The 19,649-nt window shown below is 42.2% G+C and overlaps 1 protein-coding gene across 3 annotated transcripts in view; it reads left to right on the top strand.

Moving 5' to 3' along the window:
- NFKB1 (nuclear factor kappa B subunit 1) overlaps positions 1-19,649 on the top strand; it is a 74,189-nt gene that overhangs the window by 49,464 nt on the left and 5,076 nt on the right. For all 3 annotated transcript variants that reach the window (XM_053403944.1, XM_053403945.1, XM_053403941.1), the window contains 10 exons: positions 2,769-2,912; positions 4,177-4,269; positions 4,947-5,123; positions 5,645-5,786; positions 11,110-11,224; positions 12,146-12,347; positions 14,480-14,649; positions 15,864-15,966; positions 17,885-18,009; positions 18,563-18,629. In XM_053403944.1, the coding sequence (XP_053259919.1) occupies positions 2,769-2,912; positions 4,177-4,269; positions 4,947-5,123; positions 5,645-5,786; positions 11,110-11,224; positions 12,146-12,347; positions 14,480-14,649; positions 15,864-15,966; positions 17,885-18,009; positions 18,563-18,629 (1,338 nt within the window). The remainder of the gene's footprint in view (positions 1-2,768; positions 2,913-4,176; positions 4,270-4,946; positions 5,124-5,644; positions 5,787-11,109; positions 11,225-12,145; positions 12,348-14,479; positions 14,650-15,863; positions 15,967-17,884; positions 18,010-18,562; positions 18,630-19,649) is intronic.

The raw sequence follows: 19,649 nt of genomic DNA, 5'->3' as shown, positions 1-19,649 counted from the left end.
ATTTGCTCCCACTGCTACCTGATCCTTGATTAAGGATGCCAGGAATTGGATCTGGGACATTCTGCGGACAAAATATGTGCTTTCCCATGAACATATTGCCCCTTCCTAAGGGTAGGATAAGAAATAAATAATTGTACATTCAATTTACATTGCAAAATGAGAGAAATCCCATTGAAATGAGTGAAAGTTTTTCTCTCTTGTGTGTTTTTTGCAATGCAAATTGTAGACATTTGGCGGAGGAGGTAGAGCAGACTGTGTCTGCAATGTGGTTCAAAGAGTGAAAGTGCCTTCCCGTCTTCAGTGGTAGTGTCCTGATCTGGACCCCTCGCTAGCAATTTGTAAGCAGGAAAACTGCACTCCCTGGCACAACTATGCAACTGAGAACACATGTAGTTTGCCCCTTAGGTTAAGATTAATGGGTTGTATGCAACATAATGGTAAGTAGCAGTACCTTGTGCTATGGGGTTTTCCCCCTCCCTTCCCCAACCCTCTGGAGCAGATTTGGGGAGGTGGAGCAAATTAAAGTAGTTTTGCTCACATATTTATTTAGCTGAATACCACCCAGTCATAATTGGTAAAAGCTGCAGGAGGAATGCTACAATAAATTGGATTATATATCACGTTCTGTTTCAGCATTTTACTTGCTTCTAGCTAAAAAAAAACCACAAACCTAACATGGATTACCTAATGCCTTTTAATTATCTGAGCAACTGTATGCATACAGAATTAGCTTTTGGATTTGTCTGATGTTTGCCTTGGCTGCCAGTGTAGTTCCCTGACTTGATTGCATCCTGGTATGCTCCCAGTTAGGTTAACTGGAGGTTCTGCAAGCAGGTGAAAGGCCCCTTGGGGGGACAGGGACTTGTGCATGCACAGGAGAACGTGGTACCTTCTCATCAGCCCCAGTCAGCATGGTCAGTGGTCAGGACAGAGGAGAGCTGCAGTACAACTTGCTGTAGGGTTGCAGGTTCCTCATCCCTGACTCACAGAAGGTTTGCTGTCTCCCACCTAACCAATACCTCCCAGTGCATTCAGTGTTATCTTTCCAACTATGTGCCTATCAGTATTGCTGTGCTTGTATTTCTTACCTGGCTTTCTTTCCAACCCCATGCATTGCTGCTGGTCATTGAGCAGGGCAAGGCAGCAGGGAGCTTGGCACAGAAGCAAGCAGAGCAGACAATTGACTCCACTGTTGCACCTACACCTTGCTGAGCTCTCCACTGCAATGCCCATATTCCTCTCAGTAACTGGCAATAGGAAGCCAAGGGAGCAGCGGTGCACAGAACAGCCAGCTGGTACTGGTCCCCTGTGCAACATTCATTTTATAATTAGGTTTTTCACACACTTTCACCTAGCAAATAATCCTCTCTGTTTTTCTTTATGAAATTGAACCTTTTAAACTGTGGGCACCCAATGCCAAATGCAGTAAATGAAAGTGAATTTTGTAGATTTCAAGAAAACTTACCTTCACTTGCATATTACGGGGTCCCCGCCATGGGATCACATTCACCCAGTGCTATGCCAGCTGCACTGGCTGCCGGTGGAGTACAGGATCAGGTTTAAGGTTCTGGTTTTAACCTTTAAAGACCTGTACGGCCTAGGACCCTCGTACCTACGGGTCCACCTCTTCTGGTATGCCCCATGGAGGACCTTATGGTCTGCTAACAACACCACTTTGAAGATCCCGGGCCCCAGGGAAATTAGACTGGCCTCGACTAGAGCCAGGGCCTTTTCAGCCATGGCCCCAGCTGGGCGGAACACTCTCCCATAAGAGACCAGGGCCCTGCGGGATTTGACATCATTCTGCAGGGCCTGCAAGACGGAGCTGTTCTGCCAGGCCTTTGGGCAGGATGCAGTTTGACTTACTTTCCTTTGTATAAAACAAGCCCCCAACCCGCTCACAGGTCCTTGTATGATCAGTGGAAACAGTTGGTCCTGGCAAGTATTAACCACTATCAATTCCAACCTGATAATTGCCACCTGCCCAGATTTTAACTTGTCTGAATTAATTTTAAGATGTAGTTTAATTAATTGATGTCTGTTTTTATGCATATTGTGTTGTTTTTATGATGTTAGCCGCCCTGAGCCCAGCCTTGGCTGGGGAGGGAGGGATACAAATAAAAAAATATTATTATTATTATTATTATTATTATTATTATTATTATTATTATTATTGCATTAGGGTTTCTGGTTTGGACTGTGGTCATCTCAAAGCTTGTGCGTGCGCATGTGCATGTGTGCTTTTTCACAGTAGAGTTTCTCTGCCGTGGTTCTTTCCCCTGACTTAGGCATTCAAACCTTTATTGGTGGCTGTCACAGGCAAAGGAAGAGGTGCCATTTCAAACCAAATTATTTTCCTCAAATGGTTATTGTTCACTTGGTATCAAACCACTGTTCCATTTGCATTACAGCAAGGATGAGGAATCTGTGGCCTTTCAGATGATGCCAGACTATAAATCCCATTTCCCCCCAACCATTGGCCATACTCACTGGAGCTTATGGGACTTGTAGTCCAACAATATCTGGAAAGCTGCAGGTTCTCCACACCTATATTATAGGCTGTGTCTAAGTTAGGGATGGGGGAGAACTTGGATTCAGCCTGCATTTAAAGATACCCAATTCACACTTTCTGCAACTCCACTCAGTAGTTTGCAGTAGGAGATTTTGTTCCCCATTTGTTAACCTGTTAGGAGCCTATTGCCTCGAAAACAAAAGCAGACACACCTTAATTTGTTTGGTTAAATCTCTCTTGCTTAAAAAAAATGCAGATAAAGAAGAAGTCCAAAGAAAACGACAGAAGCTCATGCCTAACTTCTCAGATGGTTATGGCGGAAGTGGTGCAGGTGCAGGAGGTGGTGGAATGTATGGAGGAGGAGGAGGAGGAGGTGGTGTTGGAGGCGGTGCCGGATCAGGTAAAAACAAATGACAGCTGAAGTGACCAATGAGATGCACATTTTTGAGATGTTCTCCTTGACTAGTGAAATGCCCATCATTATGAGTTGTATAGGGACGCGGGTGGCGCTGTGGGTTAAACCACAGAGCCTTGGGCTTGCCAATCAGAAGGTCGGTGGTTCGAATCACCGCAACAGGGTGAACTCCCGTTGTTCATTCCCTGCTCCTGCCAACCTAGCAGTTCAAAAGCATGCAGTGCAAGTAGATAAATAGGTACCACTCCAGTGGGAAAGTAAATGGCGTTTCTGTGCGCTGCTCTGGTTCGCCAGAAGTAGCTTAGTCATGCTGGCCACATGACCCGGAAGCTGTACACTGGCTCCCTCAGGCAGTAAAGCGAGATGAGCACTGCAACCCCAGAGTCGTCTGCGACTGGACCTAATAGTCAGGGGGTCCCCTTTACCTTTACCTTTATGAGTTGTATAAGGCAGGTGACTTTATATGCTGCAAGGATTCTTGGTGGGTGCTGTGTATCTCCTGTGTTTCTGCATACAGAAACACATGGTGCTCTCTCCCTTATGTTCCTTGATCCCTGTATGATCCTTTTCTAATCCAGGCCAATATTGGGATTAGGGGAAGAGGAATAAAAGCTCCTGCTCTCATCACCAGTTTCCCCAAGTGCCAGGCTTTCTTCTTGTAGAGGATGGTTAAGCCCTAAATTGGCTGTGATCAACAGGATAAATCCATGCTTGCTAATGGGGGTTCCTGTATTGTCTGCTGCTCACAGATACAGTGGGGTGGATTATTTAATATCTTTTGATGGAAGTATATTCCTGACATGATTGCTGGTATGACCAATTCCTAAGAGAAGAGATTGGCTCCCATTCTTAAAGTTGCATTACAAGCACATGTGGTTAGTTGCAATCGTTGTATGCTTGCACTATATATTATTGTAAAATACATTGAAGGGGCATTTTCTAGGCATTTAAACACGTTAGCTGCCTTGAGAAAAGAGTTAAGAAAAATTTAATGGAGCTGTTCAGGTTTTTTTAAAAAAAAAAGACTGTTATTTATATCCTACCTTTTTATCCATGGAATGGAAAGAGATGCATGTAAGAAGACCTTCCAAGCTGCCTATTTAAAACTGGGCATTTTATTGGTTGTTGGCTAGTGAATACTTTTTGTGTATTTATCTGGGAAGCTTCAGTTAATGAATGATCTCTCTCTCTCTCTCTCTCTCTCTCTCTGTGTGTGTGTGTGTGTGTGTGTGTTTCTTACTGTTTTTAGGGTATGGATACCCATCCTATGGGTTTTCTGGTTATGGGCATTCAATGCACTTCCATTCCAGCACAAACAAGACTGGTGCAGGAATGAAGCATGGTAAGCATCAAATAGTGTGGGGTTTTTTATTTTAAAAATATGTTGAATTTAATTAATTAAATTTAACGCATGCTTTAATATCAACAAAATAAGCATCACTGCTATGTAGTATTTAAACAACATAAACTGGATTTCTCATATGATGATTGGTTTTATATATTTTATTACTACTACTACTATTTAGTTGCATCCATCTACATTGTCCTTTAGAAAGAACTGGTTTGATAGGTCTCTACCACAAGTGGCTTCAAATCTAAAACTATAGACAAGGGAAACCAAGAAGGGGTGGAATGGAGACAGAAGAGACGGGAAGAGTATGCAAAGATTGCAACTACATGTGTTAGACTTCATTACATGAGAGTATTAGGGTGGGTGGACACAAAGTGTTTCACAGATTGATAAATTCCAGTTGTGTGAATTTCCAAGAGTTGGGAAATATTATCAGATGCCTTTTGCTTGTACATGAGTTTGCTCCCAATTTTAAACCTGGGCAGGTTGAAGCTGTTTGCAAATACATACTCTAATAATGAATTCTGTTTTATTGTTGTTATTATTATTAACAAAATTAAAACAAAAAAACTTATTATTATTATTAATAATAAGTTTTTTTGTTTTAATTTTGTTTTACTTAATTGGTATGGGAGGGGTAAGCTAATATTGATTACTTCTCTTTTAAGGACTGTCAAATGGCATGCCAAAAAATGATGGTGAAATCTGCTGCAACAAAAAACGCAGTGTGAAATTCAAGGAGAAAGTAGAGGATGATGAGAAAAGCAAAACCAGAACTAGCACAACTCCCAAAGAAGTTGAAGAAGATGCCTTACCATGTTATGATGCAGACATTTGTTTACAAGGTAACTGGCTTGATTTTGTACTAAGCTAGGAAGGAGAAATTTGGGTCAGGCTTGAACTCTTATGTACTTCAAAAGTGGCCATGTTTGATCTGTTTTGGAGCTACAGGGAGAGTAGAGCCAGTGGCGTAGCGTGGGGGGGGTGCAGGGGGGGCCGGCCGCACCGGCCGCAACATCTGGGGGTTAGGGTTAGGGGGCGCAAATCCACGGGTTAGGGGACGCAAATTACTTGCTTTGCCCCGGGTGCTGACAACCCACGCTACGCCACTGAGTAGAGCTACTTCTGAAGCTCCCCATCATTCTTCTCTTGCTCAGATTAAAATCTGAGCTGAAGGAGGATTCCTAGCAGGGAGGGAATCCTGGAATCTTGTAGTTCATGAGTTAGCTCTAAGGCTATCTTGGAAGTGAATTGCTTGGAATTGAAACTTCTCTGTTCTCTAGCAGCAAAGATCTGATCAGTGGTTGTGACTGAACTGCGCCTGATTGGTGCCCTGATACATTTTGTGTGTTTTCACCCCCAATAGATGGTTTGTTTTTGGAGAAGGCCATGGAGTTAGCTAAGCGTCATGCAAATGCCCTTTTTGACTATGCAGTAACTGGAGATGTGAAGATGCTACTGGCTGTTCAGCGCCACCTTACAGCTGCCCAGGATGAAAATGGTGACAAGTAAGTCTGGGACACCAAAACCCTCTTTAACACGATGGAGGACAATTTTACATCTGATAAGAAATTCACTTCCAAGTTCCTGAAAGTGTTGGGAGGGGGATCCTCTCTTTAGTCTACAGTTCTGTGCATGCTTAGCTTAGAGTAAATCCTACTGAATTCAGTGAGATTTCCAAGTAAACATGTGCACTGTTGTTTTTAACCATTCTTCCTGTGTGATAAATGTCATATTCTACTCATGAGATGATGCAAGAATGGAAAGTAGAAGTTCCAAAATGAGGATGCATTCCAGTGATTCATTGTAGGTGTTTCTCATTTAGAAACAGAAGCAAAATGATTTTACTCCCTTTTGACTTCTGGAGCAGATAAAATCCATCCTGGCCCTTTTCCAGCATTCCTCAAGAATTCAGGTTCTGGGAGTTCCTTCCCTTACGATTGATTCCAGCCGACTTCTCTTGCAGAATATCTGTTTGGAGAAGGGGTGAGGAATACAAAGAGAAGGTGGGACTCTCACAAAAACAGCTGTCCAAGGGGAGTGTTGAGACTTGCTTTTACTATCACCACCCTTTGAAAATTCAGGAGGTTCACTCTTCAGGAGGCCTGCCAAGTCCTGTGATGAAGAGCTCCAACTTCCCAGGCTACTCCATTAAAGTCATATCAGGATGTGGTCTCAGAAGTAGGGTGACTTGCCACAGGGATCTTTGTCTGAACCTCTAGAGCAGGAATGGGGGCCAAATTTGTGGGCCAAATACAGTCCTCCAGGCCTCCTTACCTGGCCTCCAGGCCACACTCTTCCTGAGCTTACACCCTTTACCAGCTCTGCTCCATACTGACCTCTGCAATGAGTTGGATGCTCTTACTTGACTTCATGGAGGCTAGAAAGGGGTGCATGTGTATAGGAAGTAACCTACTGTACAAAGATAAAATCCACATTTATTGCGCTGCAGACTTTGACCTCTGGCCCTGGCTGCCAATGACATTTGCCTCCCTAGAGTTAAACAGGTCCATCACCCCTTCTAATGTATCCCCACTACCCCACCCTCCCCTGTCATATTTTATTCCTTATACCAGCCTTCTACAATTATGCTTGCCGTGGCAAGCATGACAACACCATCCAGTGAGTGTGATGGGCAGCAAACCTTGTTTGCAGTTTTTTGAAGCTGCAGGATCTTCACATCAGCTTCCTACCATTCCCCACCCCATTCTTAGCTTCAAGGTTGGCCTGACCCTTGGCCAAGCTTCTTGGCTTCTGCTCAATGGCCGTTCTCTTAAGAACTGCTGCCATGTATCTGCTAAAGCCTGCACAGTCCCTGCTGATCTATTTCCTGTGGGAAAAAGAAGTGGGGCAGATTCTCCTTTAGCTGCTGCTCCACAGAGGAACCAATAGTTCCATGGCTGTGCAGTGGCTGATGCCTGCACATTCCCCACCTCTTTTCTGTGGGAAGAAGAGGGGAGACTTCTTCAGAAGACAAACAGGATAGCTCAGTTGGTTAGAGCGCGGTGCTGATAACGCCAAGGTTGCAGGTTCAGTCTCCAGACAGCTGCATATTCGTGCATTGCATACAGTTGGACTAGATGACTAGATGAATTCCATCTCTACAATTTTATGAAATCTGAGCCCCTTTCGTGAGCAACGTCCAAAGCTGGGATTCCTCCACTTGCCTTTGCAAGGGCTTCCTTTGCTGTTTGTGGGAAGCACTTGCACCCACCAAGAAGAAACTGGCTGTCACAGTTTTTTGTTTGGATAGCAAAAAACAGCCCCAAATTGCATGTTCCTGTTGTTTACTCCATGCTTTGGTCCACCCGATTGCAATGCTCTGGGGAGGCAGTTCCCTCCCCTAAGATCCAATGAAATGTATTCCAGAGGAAGGCAAAGTGCTTAGGTACAGGGTTTAATTATCTATGGCAGAGGTTTTCAAACTTCCTGTTTTCAGGGATTGCTTTCCACACTGATTCATCTGCTGAGGGACCCCTGTGTGTAGGTAGAGGATGCTGCAGACTGATGAGTGTGCTAGGATGCACACTTAGTTCATGTAGGTTGGGCCTCACTGTTTTACCCCATTTGAACTGAGAGTGCACTCGAGAATATGCTGACCACTTCTGTGTGGCAAGGGGATCGTGGCAAGCTTGCTGCCTTTCATGCTGTCTGCCATAACTGTGTTCGTTCCTTGATACACTTTCATGGAACCTATGGGCTTCCCAGTACATAGTTTTCAGAAAAGCAGTGGTCTAAACTGAAACTTCACAATAAATTTCCAATGGGGCCCATAGCTCATGATGTGCATGTAAAAGTCCAGCTCCTGGAATGTCCAGATAGAGGAGATCCTTTTTCTGAGAGAGAGCTACTGCTAATTAGAGTAAACAGTAGAGAAGGCAAGCAAGAAGTCTCTGACCAGCCCACTTCCTTGCTTTGATTCAAGCTTTGATTCAGAATCTTGCACAATCCTGGGTTGGCTGCTACCCTGGGTTTCTGCTCAAGCCTTATCCCACTGACTTCCCTGCGTCCATCCCTGTAATATCCATCCAACAAACTGCCAGAGAATATCACCACTTGCAGCGTGGGTTTCTTCCCTGAACACACTCTGGGACAAGGACAGGATGGGAAATTCCCTTCTCTGAGGAAGTATTAGTATTAGTCAGCACATCTCTGCCTAGAGGGATATGTTGCAATACAACTGTGGCTCTGTAGAGCAAGGAGGAAAGCATTTGGTAATAGGTTTCAGCATACCTATTCTCCAAATTAAAATCTAGCACATTGTCCAAGCTCAAGCTCTACGTTCCAATGTTGTATTAAATTTTCAGGGAGGCTGTGTTACATTCCTGAAATTTCCTTTCACCCTGAAGACTCAGCAAAGTATAAACCTACCTAAGCATTTTCCAGAGGCAGTGCAGGACATTTTTAAAAGTTGCCTTGTGTTTTGTGTGTGTTTAAGTTATTACAAGTATTTAAATCAAGTTAAAAGTCATACAATACAGTTTCTGACAGAATTGAATTTAGCACAGCAGTGATCTAAAAATATCAAATAACTAAAACTTACAAACGGTATCGAACTCTGTGCTATTCAGTACTGATTGGGAAATAAAGAAAGCATGCAGGATACAGATGTAGACATGGGCTTACAATGAAAAGCAATGTAAAATAAACGCTGCTGTATTTCATAGTGGGGGCCTTGATTTCTAAGCTCCTAACGTAATTGCTAACCAAATTAAGGCAGCATTCTGTTGGCCAGTCTTTATGATACTCACTGGTGTCCCAATTGGCTGTAAAATAACCTGTTGCAGGAAAAGGTTTTTTGCAATTTATAATGCAACTTATATTAGCTGAATGACTTCCACCTAAAAAAATAAGTGAATTGCTTTAAGGTGCCGGATCATATCAAGCTATTTCTGAGCAATTGCAGTGCCAACAGAAAACGGATTCAGCTCTGCCAGCTGTAATATAAGCTGACCCACCCCAATAATTTTAGCAGCATGAGTCCTAGTCACATTGCGGGGATGAAATAAGAAATTCTTTCAAGGTAGATTTCTCTTGTTGCTGTTCATTCTGTTCATGCAATGCAGAACGAAATGCAAAAGCTCCAAATTAATTGTGTCTTTACCGGCACACAGGCCGAATTCATACATTATCCATAAATGCCAGTTGAGCTGTTACAGTTCAGCTAATTTCAGCGCTGCTTGGGTACCTTTCTAATAGAAGAGATTGTGTGAGTTGGGCCATCCAGCCTCCATGGCTATTGCCCATTGTGAACAAATGGAACTTTCATGTTCAAAGGAATGAGTATGAGTATGAGATTGCCAAACGGCAAACAACATGGAATTTTTACCATCTTCGTCCTATGCTTGAAAACTGCCAGGTATCTGCCCGGCTGCTATTGGGGACAGAATGCTAGCATAGTCATATCTGACTCTGATCCAACAAGACAGCTTTTTACAATTCAATTATTTATTTAATTGCAGTATTTGCATTCGAGTTCTCTGGGTGGCGTGCTTCAAATTGCTAACATTCTGTGTGCATTCACTTTACACACACACACACAAGCGTGCACACACACAGCACAGATTAAGTGATAAAATTAAACAAAAGACAAGTTTAAATCCTTTTAAAAAGCCTAAACTCGACAGTCTAATTAAAAAACCCTTATGGGGCCCCTAAAAAGCCACAAAGAATGGGTTAAAAAAGCTTTGCCCGAAACTGATAAGAATGCAAAGGAGGTGCCAGGTGAGTGTCTCTGAGGAAGGCATCTCACAGCTGAGATGCTATCACACCAAAAGGCTTCTCCTGTAGCCTCCTGTCAGGTCTCACTGGCAGGTGAGTCATTGTAAAATGGAAAGGCACCGATCCTGCCCTCCATAAATATGGGAAAGGGAAACAAACCATTTACAGTTGTTTCCTCTTGAAAACTCATGGTTTTGATTTGATTCCTGCTTCATGGGGATGGATTTTACCTCTTGATGCTGACTGCCTAAAGAAAAAGAAGTTTTAAAAGTATTTAGCATCAAGGGTGGTCTGCGATAGGTTTCACAAAGGAGGTGGTCAGCTTCAAACTAAATCTTAAAATCAGAAACATCAAGGGGTCAAATTGTTGGGTGTTTCCATAGCTTTTTTTAACCACCTTTTTTGCATCCTGAAATAATGGATATATTGTGCAGTCAGATTGTGGTCACAATACTGAAAGCCAGAGAAGCTGGATTTTGTAATGATTCAATTTACATACCAAGTGTGCAGAGAGTGGGGGGTGTCCCCTTTTACATATCACTTTTTCCCACTGAATCTTGTGGTTTTGAGTCACATTCGGTATAAAAATGGAGAAAGCTTCATGTTGAGCCCAAAATTATTGAATTCCTAGGGGAAAGAACAATTCCTCTGGTACTGTTTAGGAACATCCGTGAGACTTATAAAACATGTTTCACTCTAAAACCATGATGCATTGAACACTTTGCAAACCAAAATTGTTTATTATTAAAACTCTGTTTTTTTATTATTAAAACAATCAGTTTACAAGGCTTACAGTGGTTTTTGATACACGCACACACATTCATTTCACACAGTTTCGATAACATGCACAAATGTTAGCCACATGTCCAGTAATGAAACAGATTTGAAACAGAATTGGTGAGAGCATATAGCCCTCCAGTTTGTTAGCAGACTCCAATTCCCATCATCCCTGATACATTGGCCTTGCTGGCTGAGACTGATGGAAAACGGAGTGCAGCAGCACCAATACAGTGCCCCATGCATGCCGTAAATACCTCTTTCCCTATCTGTTTTACATTGTGAAGCTTAATATATATATTTCTTTCCCCATCCCTCTTTGTTCAATATCAGCGTACTTCACTTAGCAATTATTCATCTTCATAAGGAGCTGGTGAGGAACCTCTTAGAAGTGGTAGCAGATTTGAATGCTGATGATGTCCTCAATGTGAGAAACGACCTTTATCAGGTATGGAAACCATGGGGAGGATGATCCTCTGCTTTAGCATCTTTTGCTCTTACTGATGACTCTTCGATAACCATGCAATGTATTGCAAAATTCAGAGAACAGCAAATTTCAATGGATGCACATGAACCTTGTTTTGGAAAGAGCAAATTAGGTTGATTTGCCTTTAAACACATGCTGAATTCAGTTTCTCCTCCATCCCTACCTGTGGAATGCTTTGACAGACACTGCAGGGAGGCAGTGCCATGTCAAATGACATGGGTGCCAAAGAGTCTAATGAACGATGCCTCGCTATCTAATCTCTCTGGCTGCTCAACTCATTTGAACCAACCTTTTGTATTCATTGTAAGACAGGGATGAGGAAAATATGTATTTTTGCCCCACCCAACGTGGGTGATGATCGGGGATTATCCTTGTTTTAAGTAAGACAAGGGCGTATTGAACATTGATCAGGTTAATCTGGGGAAATCCTTTTTTCCCCTATTTGTATTGCATTTGTTTGTTACATTTAAACTCAGCCTTTCTATAAAAAGATGCCCAGGGTGGCTTACAAAGTCCAATAAATAAGTAACACTACAATAAATATCAAATGGAAAGTGTGTAAGAAATGGGTTAGAGCAAAAAAATAATAATTAAAAAATTAAACTTTTTGGGTGGCACTCAGCTAAGTTTTACTCAGAGTATACCCACTGAAATTAATGTTCATGAGTACGTTAGGTTCATTAATTGCAATAGATCTGCTGAGTAAAACTTACTTGAATACCAGCCAATGAAAGTAAAAAATGCAGATTAAAATGCAGAGCATATTTTGTGGATGTTTTGCTAGGTAGTGGGATTTTTCTTTTTGTAACAGATTCAGTTGCACAAATGGTGTTTATGATTATCACGGCCTTTGGGTGATTCCTATTTTCTTTTCTTTTGCAGACTCCCTTGCACTTGGCTGTTATCACAAAGCAGGCAGGAGTGGTGAAGGACTTGCTTAGAGCTGGGGCAGATGTGAGCCTCTTGGACCGCTATGGCAATTCAGTCTTGCATCTAGCAGCGAAGCAAGGAGACGAGAAGGTGTTGAGTATGCTGCTTAGCCACAAAGAGACCTCTCTGATGAGAGATCTTCCTAACGGGGAAGGTAGGCAAATGACACAGAGCAATTTTGGCTATACGCCTCTCAAACTCTGTAGGATCATGCAGAACATAGCATTTTATCACTCACTTCTTCAGGACAGATGTCTGATTCAGTCCCAGTGTTGTCAATCGACAGATGGGCTGTTGCATCTAAACACATGCAAATTTCTTCCAGATGCATGTTTTATATACTGTGTCATCAGCGTACATGGTGATTTTCCGAGTTTTGTACATAAACAGCAGCAGCAAACCAAAACTATAACAGGAAGTCAGGCTTCTGCCCTAAAGCAGCTTGCAACCTAAAGTCAACAGTGGAGAAGAGTAACTGCAGGAAGGGAGTGGCAGAATCATTGTGTCAATCTCCCACACAAATAACCAGGCAGAAGCTGCAGAAAGCCACGTAACACTGCCTCTCAACTTAACTCCCCTGCCCCTATTACTTTTTGAAATAGAAAGCATAAGGGTTTTTTCATTTTAAAAATGTTGCATTCATAGTCCTTGTTTCCAAAAAAATGTTTATTTATTAAACTTAGAATTGTATAGTTGGAAGGGACCCCAAGGGACTAGTCCAGCCCCCAGCAATGCAGAAATCTCAGCTAAAGCATCAATGACAGATGGCCATCCAACCTCTGCTTTAAAACCTCCAAGGAAGGAGAGACCACAACATCCCGAGGGAGTCTGTTCCACTGTCGAACAGCTGTCAGAAAGTTTTTCCTGATGTTTAGACGGAACCTCCTTTCTTGTAACTTGAAGCCATTGATTCGAGTCCTACCCACCAGAGAAAGAGAGAAGAAGCTTGTTCTTTCTTCCATGTGACAACTCTTGAGATATTTGAAGATGGCTATCATATCTCCTCTCAGTCTCCTCTTTTCCAGGCTGAACATGCCCAACTCCCTCAACCGTTCCTCATAAGGCTTGGTTTCCAGACCCTTGATCATTGGTTGCCCTAGTCGCTTGTCACTCAAAGGTCTCCAAGCGACTGGGAGAAAGATATGCAATACTTAATACTGTAGGGGGAAAGCGGAGGGGGTGGAATTCTATAATATGTTAATGTTTCATATAACATCCTTGGGGGGGGGGGAACCAAGCTGTATAAATAATAGCGAACAACATTAACAATACTCAAATGATAAACAAAGCAATACTCTGACCCACTAATTTAGCAAATAAACAAAACCTCTGCTCCCCCATAAAACATGCCCAAAGCAGTTAAATCTGCAATAGAAAGCACAAAATAAGCAACAGAACCATATAAAAATTAACTAAGATCCATTAAAATAAAAATACAAGGCAGTTTGAAAACAAAATTTATATTAAAGGTGCAGATTGCAACACAGAGCACCAGAGAAATATGGTTCAAAAAGGCTTGCCTCTCCACCCCGCCAAGTACCATTCTGCCTGATATTGGGAGGGTGCTATTTGTGTCACTGTTATCCACCATTCCCATTTACAGGTGTCATGGCGTTTCAGCTGAAACTTCAGTGTTTTTCAGTTTCTCACTAGGAATGCTCTTTTTATGGGTGTTTGGGGACATGGAAGCACTTGCAAATGGAGCTTAGCTCCAGCCACTTCCCCCAATGACACATGTAGTTTTTAAAACTTAATACCTACCTACATGTTAATAAACTTAAACATGGAGGAGGGGGCTATCGAGGTGCTACTAGCCATGATGACTATGCTCAGCTGTCTCAGCTGGAGGCAGCAATGCTGCTGAACACCAGTTGCTGGAAATCACAGGAGGGGAGAATGCAAGAGTTCAAATCCTGCTCTTGGGTTTCTTACAGGCATCTGTCTAGCCACTGTGAGAATAGGATGCTGGACTAGAAGGGCCATTGACCTGATCCAGTAGGCTCTTCTTAGGTTCCCAATATTTACTTATTTTTGCTGTCACTGTACAAAACAAGTTTTAAAAGGAAATGAAACCAGCTGCTATGGTAATCTCTCTTCCCCCCTACTTTTCTGACATGCATCCCAAAACTGTAGGCCTTCTCCTTTCATGAATTACCGCTCCCAAATCATGAGAAGCCCAAACGCAGCCTCCCTTTATTGCCCACATTTAGCTTTTCTGCAGGTACTTTCCGGAGCTTGAGATCTCGTCGCACTATTCAGTTGCTGTACTGTGCTTCTTTATTGCAGGGCTGGCTGTTATTCACCTAGCCGTGATGGCAAATAGCGTGTCTTGTCTCCGGCTGCTCATTGCTGCTGGTGCTGATGTCAACGCCCAAGAACAGAAATCTGGCAGAACTGCCTTGCACCTGGCTGTCGAACAAGGAAATATATCCTTGGCAGGTTGCCTTCTGCTTGAGGTGAGCTTCATGGGGGCCAGAACCACTTTGTTTTCCTGGCCAATTTTCCTTGCTTCCTAGGTCAACATTGGCAATGTGCAGCCCACAGGTCATGCATGGGAGTGTCACAGAAGCATTTTCTGTCATCCCAAATGTTCACTGATGACTGCACATTGAGCAATTTTAAAAAAACCAATGAGGTAACTCTGCTTTTTCGAATGAGATGAATGTAGTATAAATGCATAATTATTTTTAATTAAACAAAAAGTCTCTCTGACTTGTCTTTAAGTTCAAGGTGTGTAGACACGACCCACTGAAAGTTTTCCTTCCTCTGATCTTGAATACTTGCAGTGAACATATATCTTGCGGTACATATAGCTACTCAGAAAAGTCCCATTGAGTTCATCGGTACTTACTCCCTGGTAACTGGGAATAGGATTGCAGCTTTAAATGGATTTGACTGATGCACTCTAAAGCTATTATTAAGAGCCTGTGGTGGGGCTAAGAAGCCGAACCTTTAGAATACAATAAAGTTTTACAATCTAAAAATTTACAATCTAAAAATTAGATTCTGTGGTGACCTTTCATTTGTTTACTTATTTTGTTAGCAGTTACTGACTTTCACTTTCATCTAGTAACACATGGAGAGCAATGTATATTCTGATGGGCCCTGGGTATTTTGCAATTTGATATCAATTTATATTTATACTGGCCTTTCACCAGTCAAAAACAGTAAAACCTGCATAAATGTGTGATCATATTTCACCAATAATTTAGTGTTGTATTAGATCTGGAATGGGTGTGTGCATGTATGTATGTATTTTATTTTTATTTTTGCAAAACATTCATTTTTACAGCTCACCATCCAAGGTATTTTTTTGGGCCATTCTGTTAAATATTTTTTCCACATTATTTATCTTTCTTGCTTAATGTACATTTTTTTAAATAAATGTGAGTAAACGCTTAACTAAATATTTAATTATCAGAGTTCATCCGATCCTCTTTTTGTTCGCTTATTCATTTACAAATGGCTTCATTTCGGCTCTAAATTCAGCACTCTTACGTATCATTCTCACATAAGTCCATATACAAAAGTAAATGTTCATCCCAGGTCACGAGGCCTTGGAGGCGCGCTCTTTCAAGCTGACCCAAAATTGTGTAGAGGCATCAAAGTATGGTCCCAGTGTGCATGTAAGTATCTAAACCAGCATTTATTTATTTCTCTTTTTTTAAAGGGTGATGCATTTGTCGACAGCACTACATATGATGGAACAACTCCACTTCACATAGCAGCTGGAAGGGGGTCTACAAAAATGACAGCTCTTCTCAAAGCAGCAGGTAAGAAAATAACATTAAACTCTTCCAGGTGCTTTAGTGCTGTGAAATAATTTTTCCCCAGACTCTCCTTGATTATCGCCTTTTTCTCTTAATTTCCCAGCGGTATTCGCAAGTTACATTCAGTGAGTGTCCTGTCTTTGTAAACAAATAGTAAGGCTATGCAGTTGCTGACATGCAGTGTAGAGTTTGTGTGCCTGTGTGCACTATACAAATGACCAGGTCACACTGTTTCACACAAACTTGCGTAGACAACATGTTCTTGTGTTCAGTGTACTGTTAGGCACTGTGGTCTAAACCGCCGAGCCTCTTGGGCTTGCCGATCAGAAGGTCGGCGGTTCGATTCCCCGCGATGGGGTGAGCTCCCATTGCTCTGTCCCAGCTCCTGCCAACCTAGCAGTTCGAAAGCATGCCAGTGCAAGTAGATAAATAGGGAAGGTAAACGGCATTTCCGTGTACTCTGGCACTCATCACAGTGTCCTGTTGCACCAGAAGCAGTTTAGTCATGCTTGCCACATGACCTGGAAAGCTGTTTGTGGACAAACGCCGGCTCCCTCAGCCTGAAATCAAGATGGGTGCCGCAACCCCAGTTGCCTTTGACTGGACTTAACCATCCAGAGGTCCTTTACCTTTACCTTACCTTACCTTTACCTTAGCTTTTATTCTTATTCTTATTCTTATTCTTATTATTAAAACTTCTATACTGCCTTCATCCAAAGATTACAGGGCAGTTTACAATACTGTGTGCAGAATCCATACAATAACAACAAACAAAAGCAATACTCCCCCCAACACAATTTATAAGACCCTAGATTGTTTAATTAGCCAAAGGCCTGGGAGAAGAGGAATGTTTTTGCCCGATGCCTAAATATATGTAACAAAGGTGCCAGGTGAGTGTCACTGGGGAGAGCTTTCCACAGGTGGGGAGCCACCACAGAAAAAGCCCATTCTCGTGTTGCCACCCTCTGGACTTCTCGTATAATGTGTGAGTAAGACTCCTGTCCCCTATGCTGCTTTTCCATCACCAGTGTTGAAAGTAAGATTTAATGACTAGCTTTTGTGTGTGGAATGTGGTGGGAGTTGCCTCAGGTAGCAAAATGACCCCAGCCAAATCAGTAATTTTCCCTTCCCTCCCAAAAGTTGGACTGCAAACCGTTTTGTTCTCTGAGCAACTCCAAGCCATTGCACTGTAGCAAAGAGGCATCTCATCACCACAAGCATAATACAATATTAATAATTGGTGCATTTGAATGGATTTAGAAACTGTCATAAAGCACTTGAGCTCCCCCTTCTGGAAAAACATTTGTAGCAGCATTGAATAAGTTGCAGGAAAAGGCCCTAAGACATTGTTCTAATCACGTAACACTAAATTCTTAAAGAATGAGAAGTTTTTAAATAAGAGAGGGAAATGGTGAAGAAGAAAAATGAGAATCCTAAACAAAACAAAGACTTCTGTCCAAAAGCATGCATCTTTTTGATAGGCGTGAACCATGCAAAACGAACAAAAAGATTCATTTTTTACCCAGTCTCGCATTTTAAATCTATCATTCTTGGATAAAAGTAAAGTAGGCTTTATATATGGCAACCTTTGGTGAGCGACAGATCTTTCCCATTCTGCATATAGAAGCCAAGCAGACTGGCAGTAGAGTCTTACTTCAACATTGGTGATGCTTAGGCAGGTCAGATTAGGGGGCCTAGGGCAGGCAGTGTGGGGGCAGAGAGAAATGGCAGAGGGGATCAGGAGGAACAACCAGAGGCTGCTACTGCTGCCCGCAACACCACATCAAGCCGCCCAAGGCCGTCGCCTCATAATGTTAGGAATTCCTTTTGCATATTTACGTGACTGAATATTAGAGTAGAAGGGTTTACTGATGCGAAGGTGTTACACTCTTTCACCATGGTGCTTTGCTTCACCTCGCAGGCGCAGATCCCCACATTGAGAACTTTGAACCATTGTTTGAACAAGATGATGTGAAAGACAAAGATGGTGAAGATGAAGGGGTCATACCTGGAACAACACCTTTGGACATGGCAACTAGCTGGGAGGCAAGTGGTTAGGATGAAGGCATCTCAAGAGCCAGTACATCTTTCATTTAAGGCCTGTTTGAGAATATGGACCAGGCCCTTTTTTCCAATCTGTGTACAGGAATGTGGGGAGTGGGAAGAACTAGTCTTTAGTATTAAAAACTACAAGAATACCCATATATATATTGCAGTTTGGGGTGACAATCAAAGATGCAGCAGTTGACTTGGTTGCAGCTGCAATTTGATTTACATTTAAAAAATAATTCTCTTTTCTTTAAAGTATGGCTGAGAAGAAGCAGAAGGGCTTTTTTGTGACGGTACTCACCTGTACAGAGTACTGGCACCTCTTTACTTTAAAAATGGAAGCAGTCACTTCCAATTTTTTCTTTGCAGTTATGCTGGAGGAGGTAGGAAAGTGTGACCTTCCTCCAGCACTAAAATACAGATATGCATTATGCTACCAGCTGACCACTTGAAGACTATAAATGCCAGACTTGAAACTTAAATGTGCAGGATGCAGCTGGATGCTTTCGCTTTGCGTTTGCACTAATTAGCTAACTGTTCTTCCTAACAGGTGTACGATATCTTGAATGGTAAACCCTCCAAATCAAAGATAGCTTCCGAAGATCTATTGACACAAGGTAAGGGTGTGTATAAGCGGGGGGGGGGGGGACTGGCTGATATTTCTTTCTTCTCCAGCTTAGCTTGATTGCTCAGTATTATTTTGCAGCAGGTTTGCTGTAGGGCACTTATTGTTCTTTGCTAAAAGCACACTTGAGATCTGAATTGTACAGTCTGACCTGGGAGGCAGCACTTTTTGCCTTCAGCCATCTCAAGGTTTCTTAAACAACACTGTCTATTCTCCCTGGAAACCTCTCTCAGAACAGCCATGTGATGCCTCCTCTCTCTCATCCATCAAATCCTTATAAAAACCCTTTCCTGTGCAGCCTTTGTCTTGGGCTGCAATTCTAAACTCACTTACCTGGGAGTAAGCCTTGTTGACCTCTTCAGGACGTGTACAGTATTTCACGCCTCACCTCCTAGATTTTATTTCCCAGCTGAAACAAAGACTTACCCAAGCATCCTAACTACACTGACTTAAATTACCTCTAATCCATACTCTGTTTTGAAGGAAGCCTGATACACACTCTCTGTTACCCATGAAGCTTGCCCCCCCCAACTCCTTGTCAGAATTTTAGTCAGTAAGCTCTTCAGGTCAGAGATGTTTCTCTTTTGCTATCACTCTGTAAAGTTCCATATTTGATAGTGGATGTGCAATGTTTAACTCTTAATCAGAGTAATCCATTTTAATAGGCTAAAAAAAGTAATCTCAGCTAATTAGGCAGCCGTGTTTTCAAAAACGTTTATTAATAATATAAATACATATTTAAAAAGTAAGTGCATGTCATCCAAAAACAAAGCATTGTTTCTGTTTCAGAACTAATTTTTACCCACTTGAAAACTTTTATAATCTACAGTTGCTCAACTCATTGCAATTCTATACATGTTTACTTTAGAAGTAACTCATGCCAAGTGGGCTTAGGATTGCAACCTAACATTTCTTTTGCCATTCGATAGTCCTAGTTATATTGATGAAAGCATCTTTTTATAGCGCCTTTCCCGGTGAAAATATGGTTTCATTTCAGCAGCTAAGAGATTTT

The sequence above is a fragment of the Podarcis raffonei genome, chromosome 9 (assembly GCF_027172205.1).
Source record: "Podarcis raffonei isolate rPodRaf1 chromosome 9, rPodRaf1.pri, whole genome shotgun sequence".
Lineage (NCBI taxonomy): Eukaryota > Metazoa > Chordata > Lepidosauria > Squamata > Lacertidae > Podarcis > Podarcis raffonei.
Note: the sequence above shows the minus strand (reverse complement) of the source record. Positions and strands in the feature narration are given on the sequence as shown.